The sequence below is a fragment of the Malaya genurostris genome, chromosome 3 (assembly GCF_030247185.1).
Source record: "Malaya genurostris strain Urasoe2022 chromosome 3, Malgen_1.1, whole genome shotgun sequence".
Taxonomy (NCBI): Eukaryota; Metazoa; Arthropoda; class Insecta; order Diptera; family Culicidae; genus Malaya; species Malaya genurostris.
The window spans coordinates 192699953-192720658 of NC_080572.1; the positions used below are offsets into that span (position 1 = coordinate 192699953).

The 20706-nt window shown below is 36.4% G+C and overlaps 2 protein-coding genes across 6 annotated transcripts in view; one reads left to right on the forward strand and one right to left on the reverse strand.

Moving 5' to 3' along the window:
• Positions 1 to 3867: 3867 nt before the first annotated feature.
• LOC131436293 (uncharacterized) lies at positions 3868 to 4535 on the reverse strand. Its single transcript, XM_058604942.1, has 2 exons — positions 4459 to 4535; positions 3868 to 4392 (listed from the first exon to the last, which is right to left on the reverse strand). Exons 1-2 carry the CDS (start codon positions 4462 to 4464, stop codon positions 3883 to 3885), a joined length of 516 nt encoding a protein of 171 aa, XP_058460925.1. The 5' UTR covers positions 4465 to 4535; the 3' UTR covers positions 3868 to 3882.
• Positions 4536 to 14039: 9504 nt separating this feature from the next.
• The window catches only part of LOC131436290 (filamin-B), a 148484-nt gene continuing 141817 nt past the window's right edge, over positions 14040 to 20706 (forward strand). For 2 of the 5 annotated variants that reach the window (XM_058604931.1, XM_058604940.1), the window contains exon 1: positions 14040 to 14182. The gene's annotated coding sequence lies outside the window, so the exon portion shown is untranslated. The other 3 variants (XM_058604935.1, XM_058604932.1, XM_058604934.1) reach the window with 3 other exon arrangements.

Below are 20706 nucleotides of genomic sequence, written 5' to 3' on the forward strand. Positions count from 1 at the left end.
TTCAATATCACCAGTTGATGGAGAAGGTCGAAGAACATGTGTTTTGGGTAATAGCTATCTCCCACGAAAAAAAATTTTTTTAAGGTGCCTTACGTTTTTATCTTGCTTCCCAAAGTCAATGAACCAACACAGTGTGGACATCGTCAATTATCCACTGTTTGTATGAGCATTTTGTGGCCCGTGTGTCATTGAATCATCGGTGTATGAATGCTTTCGTGTCGTTTACACTACGCAATTATAATTCATGCGTTCGATATCCTAGCGGCACACCGATGGTGGTGACAGCAAAACAATGAGTAAAAGTGAACTGATTCAGGGAAGAGATTGGCGAAGGTCACGTAGTTGTTGACTTGACCGAAACGCAAAGAAATAGCTAGCACTGATGGGATAGAATGTTTGTTTTTTCTCTCAGTTCTGTCGATGCTGGGAGGCGATAAGAAGGATCCAACTTAAGAATACTTACAAGTGAATTTCTACATTCTGCACACGCCACATGAGCTGACCAAACAGATCCAGTAAGAACGTATGAAGTGTTGGAGTTGTTGTTCAATATTTGCCGAAAGGTTTTCTATTGACGCTGTTGTTAAAGTTCACAACAGTTCATTAAGTGGTGTGCTTTGAATAAATTTGTTGGATATTTAGAAAACTCATAATTTTTCATCTTGAAAAAAAATTGAGCTTGAATATACTGGAAGCGCGTTTTAGAATTCACTTTCAACACCACATTACTGCCAATAGGTGATGGGATTCAAGAGTTCAGATCTGAAATTCAGTTTCAGAATCCAGTTTTTTTTCTCATTTCCAAAGTTCAGATCCAAAATCCTCGTCCAGAATTCAGTTCTAGAACTCTGGAATTGAAACTGTGTTGCATTGCGATGGATGTCGAAACGTACGTCAAAATCGACTTCCTGGGTAAGTATTTTCCGTTGGCAAGAATGATGTTCCGTAGGATATTCTAAAGAAGCAATTATTGAAATTTGAAAAGCAGTTCCTGATCTGGCAAACAATTTGCGTATGTGATGAAATAAAAGCTCTCTTCCTGACTTCTAGAACAATCAACGGTGCGATTTATATGGAAGATTACATTGAAAAGCGTCTTTTGCGATCCACGGGGAAATCAATATAGAATCAATTTACGTCGGGTACGTCACCCAATCAGTATGGACTATGCATTCAAGACTCAAGACTCAAGACTCAAGACTCAAAGACTCAAGACTCAAGACTCAAAGACTCAAGACTCAAGACTCAAGACTCAAGACTCAAGACTCAAAGACTCAAGACTCAAGACTCAAGGACTCAAGACTCAAGACTCAAAGACTCAAGACTCAAGACTCAAGACTCAAGACTCAAGACTCAAGACTCAAGACTCAAGACTCAAGACTCAAGACTCAAGACTCAAGACTCAAGACTCAAGACTCAAGACTCAAGACTCAAGACTCAAGACTCAAGACTCAAGACTCAAGACTCAAGACTCAAGACTCAAGACTCAAGACTCAAGACTCAAGACTCAAGACTCAAGACTCAAGACTCAAGACTCAAGACTCAAGACTCAAGACTCAAGACTCAAGACTCAAGACTCAAGACTCAAGACTCAAGACTCAAGACTCAAGACTCAAGACTCAAGACTCAAGACTCAAGACTCAAGACTCAAGACTCAAGACTCAAGACTCAAGACTCAAGACTCAAGACTCAAGACTCAAGACTCAAGACTCAAGACTCAAGACTCAAGACTCAAGACTCAAGACTCAAGACTCAAGACTCAAGACTCAAGACTCAAGACTCAAGACTCAAGACTCAAGACTCAAGACTCAAGACTCAAGACTCAAGACTCAAGACTCAAGACTCAAGACTCAAGACTCAAGACTCAAGACTCAAGACTCAAGACTCAAGACTCAAGACTCAAGACTCAAGACTCAAGACTCAAGACTCAAGACTCAAGACTCAAGACTCAAGACTCAAGACTCAAGACTCAAGACTCAAGACTCAAGACTCAAGACTCAAGACTCAAGACTCAAGACTCAAGACTCAAGACTCAAGACTCAAGACTCAAGACTCAAGACTCAAGACTCAAGACTCAAGACTCAAGACTCAAGACTCAAGACTCAAGACTCAAGACTCAAGACTCAAGACTCAAGACTCAAGACTCAAGACTCAAGACTCAAGACTCAAGACTCAAGACTCAAGACTCAAGACTCAAGACTCAAGACTCAAGACTCAAGACTCAAGACTCAAGACTCAAGACTCAAGACTCAAGACTCAAGACTCAAGACTCAAGACTCAAGACTCAAGACTCAAGACTCAAGACTCAAGACTCAAAGACTCAAGACTCAAGACTCAAAGACTCAAGACTCAAGACGAAATTTCAAGACTCAAGACTCAAGACTCAAGACTCAAGACTCAAGACTCAAGACTCAAGACTCAAGACTCAAGACTCAAGACTCAAGACTCAAGATTCAAGAAATTCGAATTCGAATGCGCTTGTTGATATCATAAAACTACAAACTGACTCCGCCAACAATATGAAATACGTCTCAATATAACACTCTTAAAACAAAATTGAAATACTTTTAATTTTCTTTACATTTTCGATTTGAGACATATCTAGTCTTCACTCTTGAGTTAATAATAGAAGTTCAGCTGGTGAGGAAAGCTTTACATCGAAAGCTTAAATTAGCGCTAAAAAGCTTTGATGATGCGAAAGCATCCGCTGCCATGTCTGACTGCTTCATGTTTCGTTATAGTTTGCAGCTTACAAGTAATGTAGGCTTAAATCAGAAATACTGTGGTGAATATTGGATGTTTATTTTCTGTGCCATTAGGAAATAGTGTTAGGTTACTATTAAGTTTTAGTGACATATAATTTTATCTAATAACATTTTTCTCTATAAAGACAAAAATGTTTAGGCAAGAATTGAAGAAACGGTTTTTATATTACAAAATTGCATTTTCATTACAATTTTTTGAGCGTATTCTTATGATAAAAAAAATATGTTTAGTTTTAGTTAGTATTAATGAAATTTTGACCATATTTGCATAATTGAAACAAAATTGCAAAGTTTCAAAATTTTAGAAAATTTAGTTATTCGAATTTACTCATTTAAAGTGCATTTTGAGAGTCCGTTGACATGATATATTAAGACCTGTTCTTGTCCACCTAGTGGTGTAATGATGCCCTTCTCATAATTGTAAATATCAGAAATTGACACAAAATCTATTTTAGTTATTTTACCATTACTTCTGCTACAACTGAAAAAAGCTACCTTAAAAAAATGCGAAATCAATACTGCACCGTACACATTCTTCACACAAAACGGAAACTATTGAATAAAAAACGGAAGGACGGGCAGGATTTCTAAGCTGTTTTTACGCTTGTGTTGTTGACTGAATATAAATTCCGTTTTCTCTAGACTGTGTAAAACATTTTTACTTCGTCATTCTCATCTGTTTTGACCAAAATTAATCTGATTCGTTCGAAACTGAATGAAACTTAAATGGGTAATTACTGAGAACTGTGTTTACATTTTTCTTGCCAAACCGGTGAATGAAGTGCATGCCGTACTTAAGCTCATTGATGTTGACTATTGGCCGCTATTCATATGGTTTAAAGAACCGATTATCGAGGAACGATGTCTGCCATTAGTCATTAAAATCAATATAAGTCAGTCTTTAAAAGTAGTCAATTAAAAAAGCTTAGTGGACAGCTTAGAAAGATTACATGTAGTATTTCTAAGAATGGGTAATAATCCTCTCAGTATATTTGTTACGTGGTTCGCTACTCTAATAACCAACCATTTTTATAGATTTATACCAAGGCAATTCAGAAAAACATGAGTGATGGATAAAACATTTATTCTATATCATGTCGTTCACACCTACAAACTCTTAATACAAAACCTTCTGCACTCCGACTGAGACAGGGTAAATTGGTTCTGCCGTGGCAACAATCTGTTTCGTCACAGGAACGACTGATTTGACCAATCCTTGAGTATGTCCCCATCCATAAGCACCAGCACCGTAGTTTTCCCAAGGAAGTCCCCACGAGTTGAGTTTGACGGGCGCGACAACTTTAACGAGATTTTGTTGTCCCCAACCGGCTCCATAAGATTCCAACGGTAGACCCCACGATTGGACGCTATTTTGACTGCCGTAGTATCCATTCCATCTATTGTACAGGGATGCTGCTGGCCAAGCCGATGACCACGGTTTGGCATAAGGATATGCGGCTACCGGAGGAACAGTTTGCCAATTCGTTGGCCGCCACGATTTAGCGTGAACTTGATCGTTCCATCCATTCCAGGAATTCCATCCAGCAGAGTAGGATGGCCACGAATTCGAAACGTACGATCCCTGAGTGGCGACAATCAGAGTAGCAACAATAATTGCAAATAAGCTCTAAATAGTGGGAAAAGGGAATTTAAATATTATTCTAGTAAAACTTGCGCTGCGTCGAAAATTTACCTTCATATTTTCGTAGATTGCTTTCCGTCACACGTTCGATTGTAATTGTCGGAGCGAACTGTGATCGTTGGTTAGTGATCGAACATATTTATAGCAACTTATCAATCCAAATAGCTAAAAGTCGCATTTCCTGATCCAATATCGAAAGCAGTTGCGATTGGAATGATTCACCTAATGCCTAATTCATATTTTAACAATTTGGACATCCGAAGGATAAGCGAAAAGAACCGACTGTAAACTATTTCGTACGAGACAAACAACGCGATGAAAAGAATGGCAACAATTGATTTTGGTTTACATGTCTGAAAACTCCAAAGTAATATACCGGATATCGAAGCGAGTATTAAAGCCATGCTTCCACAAACTGCTATCATAGTTCTTCTATGAACATTGAAGCTTATTCCAACTCTCCACGCTTCATTTTTCGTTTGTAACAAATTCTTTAATAGTGAGTACAGTTACAGCTAGTAATCAAAATTCACTTTTGTTCACTTTTTCAACGGTCACGAATATATTTCTAAAATTGAAAAAAGTACTTACTAAAAAAAATTATGACCGTTTCGGAATATGCAGTAGTGAACGCACTTTCTTATAGAATTATATAATTATAGATTGACATGTTTTGATTGTTGGTGGTTAATTAAACTTTGAAGGGTCATAAAGACGCCCGATATTTTTTTCCGGAAACTTCGTAACCAGTATCATCTTAGTATTTTTCCATTCCACCCTTAAAGAACTCAACTGAACTGAAGGTTTGGATACAATTGGTAAGAAAAATGGCATCGGAGACAACCTGAAGCGCTGACAAAAATGTCTTATAAAACTAAAGAACGAAAACTTAATACGCATCGATTACTTTCCATTTGTAAGGGATCGAAAATCTTTCTGTAATGTTTGAATCCATTTGATGCAAACATTGAATTTAGGCGGGGCTAGTCGATGGAACAGTGAACTCGGAACACGATTGTGGATCGGGGGAAAATCGAAAGACGTCGAATATAATGATCAGCTGTTTCAAGTGGAACCCCAAACTTACCGTTCGAGATTATGCCCGAAGCTGTACATGAAGATGCTGAGGAAAGTTGTGTTACGTGGATTTCAGGATTAAACCTACGTCAAGACAGACTATTAACAACTTGTATTACATGACTTTTGCAAGGAAATTGAAAAAAAGGATGGGATTTAAAATGCATTAATCTGTTGAAGTTAGTAAGAAAATATCTCGTATAGAAAGTAATACTTTTTTTTGTGTAGATTATAGAGGTTTTAGCTTTAAGATCATTCATATTTTCGGCCCAGAAAAACTGTCTGACCCTATGTACGGGGTTGGGAATCGAACCCAGGTTGGCTGCGTGAAATGAGATGATCTTACCCGCTATACCCGTCCTCCCAAGTCGTCTGTTCTTCTAGTCACAGCTCGACTTTTGCATAACGACCGGGACTATCAACTAGGAAATTTATGTGTGAAAGTTCCTGAAAAATCGAGGAGATTTGGGCTCTAAGCTAGCGATACGACTATGGGATAAGATGGAATCAAGTTGTGAAAAGTTGTTTTTTCAACATAAAGTGCGAAAAAATTGTGTAAATATTTCACCGACCACACCTTTTTTTGTCAAATCGGGAGTTCAGTCTCCATGATCACTAGTTCTAAGTAATCAGCAATTTAGCAAACATAAGATCGGTGATGATAAAAAGATTTCATGAGTCAGTCTATATGAATACAATATAGGTTTCGTAACTGGAATCACACGTCTTCACATGGAAAATAAACTAAAAATCACTTCAACAACAAATATGACCTACAAATTGGAACAGTTTTGAACGTAGTTAAACCTATACTTACTATCTCATGCTCTAGTTCGATTGAACCAATTAAACGAAATCTAACAAACGAAACAAACCTGCGTTTCTGTTACTTCTGCATATGTAAGTCAAGCTAAACAGCATAAAACATGTAATAGGATTATTATTATTATTATTATTATTATTATTATTATTATTATTATTATTATTATTATTATTGTTATTATTATTAGTATTATTATTATTATTATTATTATTATTATTATTATTATTATTATTATTATTATTATTATTATTATTATTATTATTATTATTATTATTATTATTATTATTGACATCACTACACAACGTGCACGAAATAGAAAAACGAAACGGAATGTTCGTTTTGTGTTTTCATCTTCTTTCGGTGTTGTACATATTGTTACATATTGCATATTTTTGTCACACACACACACACAGACATTTGCTCAGTTCGTCGAGCTGAGTCGAATGGTATATGACATTCGGCCCTGCGGGCCTCGGTTAAAAAGTCGATTTTCACAGTGATTGCATAGCCTTTCTATATGAGAAAGGCAAAAAGTGTATAAATTTTCATTTTAGCATTAGCATTAGCATTAGCATTAGAGACCGCCCGTGTGTTGCTACTCCGTTATTGATCTGGACCAATTGAGATTGCAAAATGATTTTTTGAAGTAACATGTTTGGGAATAACACATTGTTTCACACTGTGCAAACTGTATTGAACCATGCATGCTGATCAATACCGACGCCGGCCACGTCCGAATGCAGATCTACTTGGGAGGGAAAGGATTGTTAGTTCGATGCATGTTGCTACTAGGAACCGAGGAATCCTCTGCATTTCCACATGCATCACAGGAGAGGATACTTTGTTAGTAAATGTTTTAATAATGTTATCATGTGTTTATTGCTCTGGGTAGCCGGCTACCAAGAATGTTTTAAAGTATTATGGTTTTATGTGTTACTTTGTGCTGGCAATATAATGCACGAAACAGTCAATCTCCGAAATTGACAAAACTCCGGATAGCCGGCTGTCGAGTATGCAGTCACTCGTTTATGCATCTACCTTTCGCGTTTTTTTAGTCATGCAAAAACAAAACACATGCGGATTGATAAAAAAATGGAATCATCTCACTGCTAGGTGGATTAAGCACGTTTTTATAAATGAAACTACGTGATACAAAATAAACGAGCGAATAGGATTTGGACAAAAAAGTTGATTCATTGCATTGAAATATTCTAAACAGTTATTATAAAATCATTTTAAATCACCAAACAAAGGATAACAGATTTCACACGCGTCTTGATTCTTTATTATTTCCGCTTTATTATTTTAATTATTTATTAAAATTATTAATTGGTTATATTAGTTGATCTGGGCAGCCGGCTACCGAGAAAAATATTAATTTACTGTTTGAAATATTAATATCAAGTGTTTTTTACTATGTATTCAATATACCGATATATGTTATCTCTGTTATTAACTTTGTAATATAAACGGATTTGCGCAATGGTTGATTTTCATCATTCATTTTATAATCCTGAAAGACAATCAATAACATGGAAGAGGAAATCATTCCTAATAAAACATTTCTCCGAAGCTAGACGGAAATTGATAGGTTGAACAAAGAGATGATTTAGTAAAATAGAGTAATAGAAGTAAAACATTGAAAATATCTGATAACTGAAAGAAAAAAGAAACTCCTGCAATTGTCGCCTTTTACGACATGGAAGCAGGAACCCAGTGGATCTATTCTTGGTTCATTTTTTTCCGCCGGATTCCACACGGCATCTAGGCTGGTACAGTCCGGAGAGAGCTAATAGGTACTATCAATCTCCTAGTGGACCCCAGCCCCTTTCAAATTAGCTGTTTTTGCCTTTTCGCAAAAAGTGTATAAATTTTCATGTAACTAAATACAGTATAAAAATTTGAATTTTGATTAAGTATATCACGAACATGTTCGTAGGTACTAGTACTACAAATCGATAGCACTTATTAAAAAATCGATTACCACGTGAAAAATAGGGGCTCTTCAGAAAGTTTTACTCATTTATTACATTACATTCTATAAAACCGAGCGAAGTGATTTTCGAAAAACACGAGTGAATATTTCACGCGACGCACACCCATTGCGATTCACTTTTACTTTTAGTCTTGGATATAGAATTGCTGGAAAACCCAACTTATGATCGGATTTTCGGAGACCCCTAATATTATACACCTTTCGACTTAGCTCTACTGGGTCGGAAAAAACGATTTAAAAAAGATTACGCTTGTTTAAACGCTACTTTTGAGCTGTAGATCAAATTCGAAGACCAAATGGTTGTTACTTCTAGATTTGGAAATACAATGGCAGAAGTGGCGTAACCGACAAAATGCATTTTTTGCCTTTCTCATAAATAAATAACATTAAAAAAAGGTTACGCTTGTTTAAACGCTCCTTTTGAGCTGTAGATCAAATTCGAAGACCAAATGGTTGTTACTTCTAGATTTGGAAATACAATGGCAGAAGTGACGTAACCGACAAAATGCATTTTTTGCCTTTCTCATAAATAAATAACATAACATTTTGCATGGTGATACAATTACATTTAACTTGGTTTTCTTAACTTCTAGTTTAGGGAAGCGAGAGAAATAAGTGAGAGATAGAAGAGAGTGGTTTCGATTAGTGAATCTGCCTGCATGAATAGTATCTACGGTCAGTGACGATTCGGTCCAAAATGGTTACCTCAACCCCCAAACATCAAAACTACACAGTATGAATAAAGTCTTGATCGCTGACAATTAAAACCAATAGATTTTAATGATAGAAATAAATTTGAAATCCGGCAATTTTCACTTTTTGGTTGCAAAAGAAATGTAATTTAAAAACAATTCCAAACGTTCTGTGCTTTTAAAACTAAAACCGATTGGAGTTTGCTTTGATTCCTTATGTATTTTTTCAAAATCATCATTTCAAAGTTTTCTACAAGGTGTACACAACTTAACAGGGCCATCTACATGGAATATCCTTGCTGTTAACAATAAATGGAGAGTCTCCGTAACTTTTCTAAATATCTTTTGCTAAAGAACCACATTCGCCACTCTCATCAACATAATGAATAAATATAACATACTACACGCTACGAAAAATTCAAGTAAATTTTCATCTGAAAAGACATTCACCAAGTATACCGGTATGAAGTGAGCGATAAGATATAAATGTTTAAATAATGAATTATTGGTGTGAACGAGCCTCCATTTTTTTTGGTTGGTATGACATCTGCCAAACAAATTTAGTATATATCAAACTATTGAAAAACCAACTTAATATTGTTTCATCGTATTATAAATATAAAATATTGTATCAGGAAATGATGATTTGCGGAAAGCACTAATTGTTTTCATTTGAAGAAAAGTGCTGCAGAGACGCATCGAACGCTTGCTGTGCACATGGTGATCATGCTCAGAGGCAACATGCAAAAGATGATTTAATTGGTTCAGAAATAATGATTTTAATTTGAGATTTACAGAACGAAGAAGATCATCAAAAAAGTTTGAAGACGCCGAGCTGCTAGCAATATTCGATGAAATACTTTGACTTGACTAGAAGTATCAAAAGCGAATGGCAGTAATGTTAAATTTTGCACGTTAAACAATTTGTGGCCTTTTAAAATCTATGGGAAAAATCCAAAAGTGTGCAAAATGGGTGCCACATAAATTGAATGAAAAACAGATGGAAACCCGAAAATAACATTCGCGAAATTTTGCTTCAAAGATATAAAAGAAAATCAGTTTTGGAGTTGCTACTCTTGCTTGCTACACGTCCACCTGACTTGTCCCCTTGAGAATAACATTTGTTTTCATCGCATTGGCTGAGCAGCACTTCGATATCTACGAAGAAGTCGAAAATAGGGTACTTGATTAGTTTGCTTTAAAAGACTAACATTTATATTGGTGTGGTCTACTTCTTTTAAGAAACGAATGGAAAAAGGTGTAAGATTGTTGTTAATATCAAGTTTATTACGTAAACAATAGTATAAAAATAGGCCCAAACACGAAACATCAAAATCAACCGAAACTGAAAAAAGACCCTGTAGCACGTTTGCGACCTTCAGTCTATGATAATTCATGAACGGAGACACATCGATTGCGTTGGCTGTCATCTATGTTAAGACAATGGAACTACACCCTTTCAGTCAATGACGAATATGAGGTTCCATTCCTCAAGTCTAAGCGCAGAAAAACAACTACTAGTTCTTCTGTGAGCATATCTGCTATTGGACATTAGCAGTGTGAGTTTCGATTCAAACAAGATTGATTGCGTCATCCAGCTGCTGGTCGTGTGCATTAGAGAAAAATAAAACGAAAAGCGGACAACGATGGGGAACATTATTAAAAAAAATCAGCCATTCTAATGGCTCTAAAAAAAACTAATAAGTTTACTTTTTAGATAAAAATCATCAGTTTAGTGCAAATCTAGAATAATTTGATTAGTTTGATGCATTTTTCGCTGTTCAAAATCCGCGCCAAACGAACGCATATAAAGCTTAGCTAGCATTTGGCTGCTTCGCATTCGAGATAAATGTTCCGTACAGTGTTTCATATCGTAGAGAATTCCACGATTTGGTTCTGATGAAAGCCAGAAATCATTCCCGTACAGCATTTTGATAGTTTCTTTCACTGAAATATGCAAATCCGAAACGAAATAATCGACTTCAAAATTCCATATGTTGCTACTTTTGTGGTCGTTAGGAACGCCCATTCGTGAAAAAGCTTTTAACCAAAATTGGTTTAGTAATAAATCAATCGGAATTGTGAGCAGTTTGAGCGATTGCGTCATCCAGCGTCTAGTCGTTTGTATTGGAGGAAAAGATAACGATGGGGAACATTGTAAAAACCTGTTTTAATCCACCTATTGGTGTAATGATGCCTTTCTCATATCAATCATACTGTCATATATTATACTGTGCTATTCTTCAAAATAATTTTCTTCGATTCTTAAAAGAATAACCAAAATCGGTTTGTTTGACCTGACTGACAAAACTATCAAGTGGAGAAGATTTGAGGTCGATTTAAAAAAAATTTTACGGTTTTTCGCCCTTTTCAGTGAACGTCGGATCCGGATAAGATTCAGGAATTACGTTAACCGCAGTACCTTTCGTTTGAACCTAAGTTTGTGAAAATCGGTCTCGCCAACTATGAGAAAAGTTAGAACACATATTTTAATTTTTTGCACATTTTACCCCATAGCTCCGGAACCGGAAGTCGGAATTTTGTATGGGACTATAAGACCTTTCATTTGAATATAAGTTAGTGAAAATCGAAATCAATACACATCTCGAATGCAGTCCTACGTCAATCTCGCGGTTATGTCTGTTACATTACCTACTCCAAGTTTTTTCTATTCAAAACTTGTTTTTCGTTTTACCACAAAACGTTCATTTCATACCGGCGCACAGTGGTTCAAGAGCGCAATTTCACGCTCTTAATTCATTTATTCATTTATTTATTTATTCATTTGGGAGCAAAGAAAAAATGAATTTGACATCGAAATAGGTACAGAATTTATTTTCACATCCTAAAGGATGTTATAGTCACCCAAAAAAGCGTGCTAGGAATTACGTTATATGGGTATGAGTTCTGCAGTTATGTCAAGGTTTCTCACTAAAATATCCTAATCAGTATCAGTAGCATTCCACGCAAAATCAGCTACCCAAAAACTTTTTTTCGTCTAACTATTTTTTTCGGTAAAGAACTCGAAAATATTAGACACATGTTTTTTTTATTTCAATTCCATAAAAAGAGCAATTCCATAAAACATCCTTTAAAGTTAATACAATGAAAACAGTTAAAAATTAATAAACAAATAAAAAAAAATCAAACTTTTTTTTTTATTTTTTTGTTGTTGAAAAAAGAAGCCTTAGGGGTTTAACTCAATCTTGGCAATTTTTCAATCACGACCCGCATGCGCGGAGCGTAGCGCAGCGCAATTCGCTCGGATACGGGCTGAAAAGGCTATCCGCATTATGCCGATCCGACCGGTCCGAGCTCTCCGGCGGTGACTTCTTTCTGCTTCGGCTATGGCTGAACGGCACATGCATTCTTTCATTGCTCGAAAACAAACTTCATATTTTTAAAACGTGAAAAAAAATTTAAGAGTGGCGAAAGTTTAATAATTTGCGATTTTGCGGAAAATTACGCCTTCGTTATTCAAAACGCCATAACTGGCTTTCATTGGAACAACGACCAAGCGACTATATTCCCCATTGTTTTCTATTATTTTTCACAATACTATCCACATATATGCAAGTGCATCTATTTTTTTGACGGCGCTCCTCAGCAATTCAAAAATGTAAAACACTATGCGAATATTTTTCATCACGAGCATGATTTTCATCGTTTTGCACAGTGGAATTTTCACGCGACAGCTCATGAAAAAGGGCCATGTGACGGTGCTGGAGAAACTATCAAAAGAATGGCACGTCGCGCAAGTTTACAAATGATCAATGATTGTCAAATTTCGAACGCGAATGAATTGTACTAATAGTATCTTCTCTACCCAATATTTCAGTCATATACAAATGTTCGGAAGATTATGTAAAAGCAGAGAAAATTCTTAAAAATCGTTTCGAATAATGTAAAACCATTTCTGGAACACAATCGTTTCACTATATTGAGCCGCACAGAGACAACAAATAAAAAATTAAAGTTTTCTCTTCCCAGGACACGTTTGAAGTATTGAGTTTTTGTAAACCAGAAAAACCAAATCATAGAAAAATTGCAACTGTGTAAAAGCGTTATGTCACCATTATTTTATTACTCACTTAAATCCTTTATCCCAATTTTACTCGATTTCTGCCTGAAACGTTACCAACAATAAACTGACAAAGTTAGGATTCGATCTGTGGCGCGACATGTGTCGACAAGTTAAGCCCGTATCCGAGCGAATTGCACTGCGGTACGCTCCGCGCGTGCGGGTCGTAATTGAAAAATTCACTGCTCCGAAAGTATTGATCTTTCCACTCTGAAACTTTGCCAAGATTGAGTTAAACCCCTAATGCTTCTTTTTTTCAACAAAAAGAAAAAAATCAGGCCCAAGTTTGAATTTTTTTTATTTGTTTATTGATTATAAATTTTTTTCATTATATTTACTTTAAAGGTTTTTTTTATTGAATCGCTTATTTGAAAGCTAAGGAAAAAAACGCACGTTTCATGTCTTGGACGAATTTTTGTATCTTTATTATAGGCTGTTGAAAAAAGGCTCTTTTTTGAAAACGCGAAATTTAAAAAAATCATATCGCGAAAATCTCGAAATTGAAATAAAAAAAAATACATGTCGAATATTTTCGAGTTACTTACCGAAAAAAATAGTTGGATGAAAAGAAATTTTTGGATGGCTGATTTTGCGTGGAATGCCCCATATAGATTAGATTTTATCCGTGCACTCTATGGGGCAGTAATTATTTGGAACATAGTTTTTGTTTCAATTGTACAAGCTTTTGGCACTGTTTTATTCCTAAGCGCCCAGCACATTCCTATCCCAGTATGAGAATACTTGTTTCAGTAGAACCGCCGACTGAGCACAGATTTCAGCACGGGCTTCGAAAAGCTTTTCGTGGCGACCCACACTTAGCAGCACAGCACAGCAAACAGTATGACACAAACAGAGCCAAAGCCTCCGAAAGCCCGAGCCGTTCGCGCTGGTAGTCGTGCATCGCGGTCCAGCCCGGTTATTTCTTTGTTGGAATTTATCCGCGACCGTTTAGTTCACGTTTGACAGCGGGACAGTGTAGTTCGCAGTGTGATTTTAGAGAGGGTCGTGGATTGTTTTGTTTTGTTGTTTCTGTTTTTTTTTTGGTATTGTCATTTTCCTTTTAGTGTATTGTGTGGAAGTACTTTTTTCTTCTTTTTTTGCCACAGGTGAGTTCTATCTCTTTCCATCCTGTACGGTACGGTGCGAGGGAGTGTGTCCAAAGGGATGAGAAGATAGTCCCAGTTTGGTGGCCGCCCGCGCGGGGTGTGGATCTGTATGGAAAGATGACTCAGAACCATTTGTTTGCTGGGGCTTAGTTGAAAGAGTATTTACAAGTGAAGTGGTTTCTTCGACCGTGGAAAGTGTCTGTTGTCTGGTTCTGCGATGGGAACGGCCCCACAATGCTTTGGCCGGATCGGATCGGAAAATGTTATTTTCGATGATTTTGTTTGCGGTTACAATGGTCACAGCAGGCTGCCGTTGTGCGAAATGAGAAAAAATTCCATTTCCTCGACCATTTGTGCTGTCATGTTGTTCAACAATAGTGTTTCCGTGACATCAGCAGAGCAACAGCAAATCGGTATCGCGCTGAATAATTTAACCGAGTGACAAATAACAAATGTTGATACGTTCGGCAAGTGTTGATTTTCACGCAGGAGATTTGGGTGTGATGTCAGAGTAGGAACCTCTTAGTGTTATGCTGCAAAAAAAAAGAAATATAAACGGATTGATTCAGTATGTTCTTGAAATGCCAGCTTTGCTCTGCTGTTGATTTGTTTTTTTTTATTCAATGTGAGTGACAATGAGAAAAATAAGTTTTTCTCGTGACTGTGCATTTCTAGGCGGCATTTAGTTGAAAGCAATCAACCGTCGGAGTCGTGTTTAAGGTAGTTCAGTTCCTACGGAGCAGTGGAAATTAGCAATGAATGTTGGAGGAAAATAACAATCGTACCGACGAAGCGGACAAATCAATAAACATCAGTTTTTTATGCAAGTGCTAATTCATGGCCAGTTTCGGTCTATTTGCTCGTAAGTAGTAAACCTGATCCTAGTGCGCAGTTGAAAAAAAAAAACAACAGCTAATAGAAATCAGCAGGAACTGGGAAACTTATGCAATATTCCGATCGTTACGCAATTGTTTAAATATCTGCCCAGAGCCAGTGTCATATTAACTCGTTTTTTCGTCTGGTGAGTTTTTTGTTTGTTACCTGTTAACATTTCTTGCTTGATCGTGAAGAGTTCTTGGAAATGCAATTAAAAATATGAGACCATTATTTCTAGATTGAAATATTTTTTAACATTTGTAATTAGAAGCTGTGAGCTGCCGAAATTCCATATCTAGAATTTTGAGTATGTAGAGTGGAGCCTAGAAGGAGACGATGCAAATTTTTAGTACTGGCGATGTTACTTGTAATACCAGGCAATGACAAAACCTTCACATGCAAAAAATATTCCCCCTCCAACGCTTGGATGGCGATATTTCATGAATGACTCCTACACCGACCTATGTTTTATTCTCGGCGCATATTTTAAGCCTCCGTTATATTATTGATGTTGTTGCGAGTGTAGGGACGACTGTACGACCGAATATGAATAGCAATGTATGGGTGAAAAGCTAAAATCGCCGTGTTTACTACGCTCGGATCTCATGCCGCACCGCACATCACACATGAGATCAGCCAAGCATGTTTTTGACCATTAGCAGCCCATTGCAAAAGTACCAACACCACCAGACTGACCACAAGTGCGCGTCACACGCCACTCCACGTGTGTTTGGGTTGCCACATGCCGCCGGTCACACAATTCTCTCACTCTTCGGCCCTTGAGGGTTTGATGGTGTTTTCGAAGGAATTAGAAGGTAGTAATTTTAACATTCCTGCGTGGTTTGCACCCCTCTCACAGTACACACATATTAACATGATCGCCCACGAAATTAGGTCAAAATTAATGTACAGAGGCGACGAAACGATCGAAATAAAAGCGGACTATTAATTGTGGCACCTTTCGATGGTTCTCTGTGAAAAGAAAAGTGGTTTGATTTTCCGTTGTTTCTCGCTGCTAGCTGTAGCAGTCTGTAGGTGTCGCAAGATCGCTGTGATCGCTCTAACAGCGGCCAGTTGGCGAGTTCGTCACCTCTGGCTCGTCAGCTACGTAATCGCCTTCATGCGGTGAAATCATTAACCGATTGACATACACCTTTGCTAAATATGGAAGGAGTCTGGCGGCTAATGCGGGGTAATATCGAACGAATCAAAATCAAACCGGAGCTTGATTGAAATAAGCAAACGTGCATATAACAACCGCTATGGCCTACGCACTCTGTTCGGGTTGCTTCGAGCGCAAGCGTTGATCAGTTTTACTGACAGATTTTTCGGAGGCTGCTTCCGATGAGATATGGTAGAAATAATTGGTTGTAGGGGTTCAGTTTGCGAAAATATATTAATTATCAACGTTTCTAAGGGTGACAGTTGTGCTGAAAATATTTAATTCTTTATTAAAATAGTTTTTCAACTGCTTATACCCGTAGTGGCAGTCCCGTTATATTCGATAATAGAATTATTTTTGATTGCAGATCAGGTTGATGTGTGATTTTGGAAAACAAGTAAATAAAAGATTACTTTTTGTTCACATCAATGCAAAAAAATTAAATATTTACTCTATTTTCTAAGTACTACTACTTACTACTTACTACTTACTACTTACTACTTACTACTTACTACTTACTACTTACTACTTACTACTTACTACTTACTACTTACTACTTACTACTTACTACTTACTACTTACTACTTACTACTTACTACTTACTACTTACTACTTACTACTTACTACTTACTACTTACTACTTACTACTTACTACTTACTACTTACTACTTACTACTTACTACTTACTACTTACTACTTACTACTTACTACTTACTACTTACTACTTACTACTTACTACTTACTACTTACTACTTACTACTTACTACTTACTACTTACTACTTACTACTTACTACTTACTACTTACTACTTACTACTTACTACTTACTACTTACTACTTACTACTTACTACTTACTACTTACTACTTACTACTTACTACTTACTACTTACTACTTACTACTTACTACTTACTACTTACTACTTACTACTTACTACTTACTACTTACTACTTACTACTTACTACTTACTACTTACTACTTACTACTTACTACTTACTACTTACTACTTACTACTTACTACTTACTACTTACTACTTACTACTTACTACTTACTACTTACTACTTACTACTTACTACTTACTACTTACTACTTACTACTTACTACTTACTACTTACTACTTACTACTTACTACTTACTACTTACTACTTACTACTTACTACTTACTACTTACTATTTACTACTTACTACTTACTACTTACTACTTACTACTTACTACTTACTACTTACTACTTACTACTTACTACTTACTACTTACTACTTACTACTTACTACTTACTACTTAATGCTTCCCCGATCAGATGCACATAACTAAATCATAACACAAGTATATCAACAGTTGATATGTATAACAATTTGTGTTATTTTGAGATATTTAACTAATGAAAACGGTTGAAAGTTAAAACTTATGATAGCAATATAATAACAAAATCAGTTATGATGTTTTATTTTCATTTGCAAGACTCATCATGAAGTTCATAATTTGAAAAAATGTTCTTCCGTAGCTTTATATAGAAACATAATGATCAGAATGTCGAAAAAATGAAAGAAGAAATTAGATCACTAAATAAATTATTCATCAATTAAAAAAAATCATTCAACAATTTTGGATTGAAACGATGTTAAAAGTTAGCTGGGATATAGTTTTTCTGTGTTAAATTTGCTGTCTAATTTTTTACAACTATTGTTATAAATTTCTGCTTTCGGACTCTGTTACGATTTGGTTCCCGCTTGAGTCTATTTTGATATAATTTTTGTTATTTTAACAGCTTACTAGCCAAAAATATTTCTAAATTTGATTCAAAATATTTCTGTAATAAATTACTCAGGTTGTTATAATTCTGTTATTACCATCTGATCGGGTCTGAATACTAACTAAAGCTGGTCTAATTTTCAAAATTTCAACAACAAACTTCTATTAATTCTAATTACTAACTGCTAGAAGCTGGCTTCAATCGCTCTTTTTCAACCACAAACGTCTTCAGTATGCCAAATCACTTATTGTACATGGATGAAATGATCACTTTTACTCTCAGCCGGTTTTTGAAAGTTGGAAAGTCTATAAAAGGATTAACATTTCTCAATTCCTAGAACCACTCCACCATATGGAGAGTCTCTATCGTGACGTATAATGTTAAAGTCATTAAAATTTGAAACCATGTTTTATGCAAGCCATGTTTCGCACAAAGCAAATACATCACATTTTTTACTATGCAATAAAACTTTCAATGAATCAAGTTTTGGTATGATGCTCAGTCAATTTCACTGCAGGACAGTTATTGAATCATTTGTGGCGGATGGTAAATTATCCATCAAATGATACGAACTCCGAGAGAATTGGCCATTGAGCTGATAACTGCTTAAAAAAGGTCTATAACCATTGGAAGGAATGCCGTTATGAGGGTCTTTAGAGGATCAGAAATATTGAATGCTACGAAAATCTATTCTACAACCTCCGAAAACTTCAGTAATCCTGTTGGTGACTGTAAAATGAAGTCCACTGGATTTTGTGCTCTGTAGAGTTCAAGTTCTTGGAGGGGCTGGGGTCCACTAAGAGATTGATAGTACCTATTAGCTCTCCGGACAGCACCAGCCTAGATGCCGTATGGAATCCGGCGGAAAAAAATGAACCAAGAATAGATCCACTGGGTTCCTGCTTCCATGTCGTATAAAGGGATAATTGCAGGAGTTTCTTTTTTCCTTTCGGTTATCAGATATTTTCAATGTTACACTTCTGATTACTCTATTTTACTAAATTATCTCTTCATTCAACCTATCAATTTCCGTCTAGCTTCGGAGAAAAGTTTTATTTGGAATGTTTTCTTCTTCCATGTTATTAATTGTCTTACAAGATTATAAATTGAATGACAAAGTTCAACTATTGCGCAAATCCGTTGATATTACAAATTTAATAACAGAGATAACATATATCTGTATATTAAAGACAAGGTAAAAACACTTGATATTAATATTTCAAACAATAAGTTAATATTTTTCTCGGTAGCCGGCTGCTCAGATCAACCAATATAACCAATTATTAATTTTGATGAATAATTAAAATAATAAAATGGAAATAATGCAGAATCAAGACGCGCGTGAAATCTGTTGACCTTTATTTGGCGATTTAAAATGATTTTATAACAACTGTTTAAAATATGTCAATGCAATGAATCGAATATTTTGTCTGAGTCCTATTCACTCGTTTATTTTGTATCACGTAATTTCATTTATAAAGAGCTGTGAAATTTCGAATAAGAGCTGTGAATCAAGACTTCCCGGGACTTCAATATAGGATATTGTTGAAACGTTCACTCGGGAAGTCAGTGAGTTAAGTGGTGCATCCGAGCATCTTGAAACCGGAACATACTGAGTCGCGCGAGAATAATACCAATACTGAAATGTTTACTAACAAATATCCTTCTCCCGTGACACTTGTGAAGTGCGTAGAAGTATATACGGCCTCCAGTAACAACAAGTGTTGGACTAACATCCCTACCCATTCCTTAGACGATCTACGTTCGGGCCTGGCGGGCGCCAGTACTGATCAATGAATTCTGTGGTTACCAGAAGATGTACATTGAAGGATGATTTACCAGTCCCTGTACAATTTCAGCTAATCCCGATCAGTAACGGAGTAGCAGCCAGGGGCGGTCACTCAAGCTCAAGCTCTGTAGAGTTCAAGTCCTTGGGTTCTTAAAGCCGAAGGAACAGATGGCCTGCCGCACGACATGTTTCTGAAGGCTCCTTGATGTGTTTTTAAAATTTCAGTCATTCCATGAAACTGTTTAAAGTCAGTCTTGACGTGAGTTTTAGCATTATGTAAATACAGGCCCTTATTGCCGTTCTCACTTCCACTTTCACATTCACTTCACTTACATGTCACTTCACTTGATTTTTCCTATTACCAGTATCACGGATCATTGTGGTGGAAAAAACTATTTTTTCCAACAAAATGTTGGTGGCGTGATGTTCATAATGACATCAAGTTCATACAAGTAATTATTTTTGTCTCTGAAGCGACTTCCGTAATAAGGACCTACATTCACTTCACTTAATTTCCACCGTGAAGTGATACCCATAATAAGGGTCACAGTCACTTCACTTTGTTTTCACCGTGTAGTAACACCGGTAATAAGGGCCACAACTTCGATAGCATTATCAAATATAGCTTCCGCGGTTGTACTATGACCGCTTATGGTTACAATTTGGAGTCTCCACATCTTTTATTAGCTCAATGCATGGTTGTAGACAACATACTCAACTTGTTTCCGCTAGGGCTCCGCTGTTTTTTCGATTTTTTGCAGTTACCGGTCAAAACCAAAGCCAAAGAAAGTGGAGACAGAACGAGAAAACTGATGTGTGTAATGAACAGGAAAGATGCTTGAATAGAAGGTGTCGGTAGTGAGGCAGCCAGAACATGTTCGCGGAACGCTGTACCAACTAGGTTCTGTTGTAAAACTGTGTTTATCACAGCTTACAGCTCACCTTGT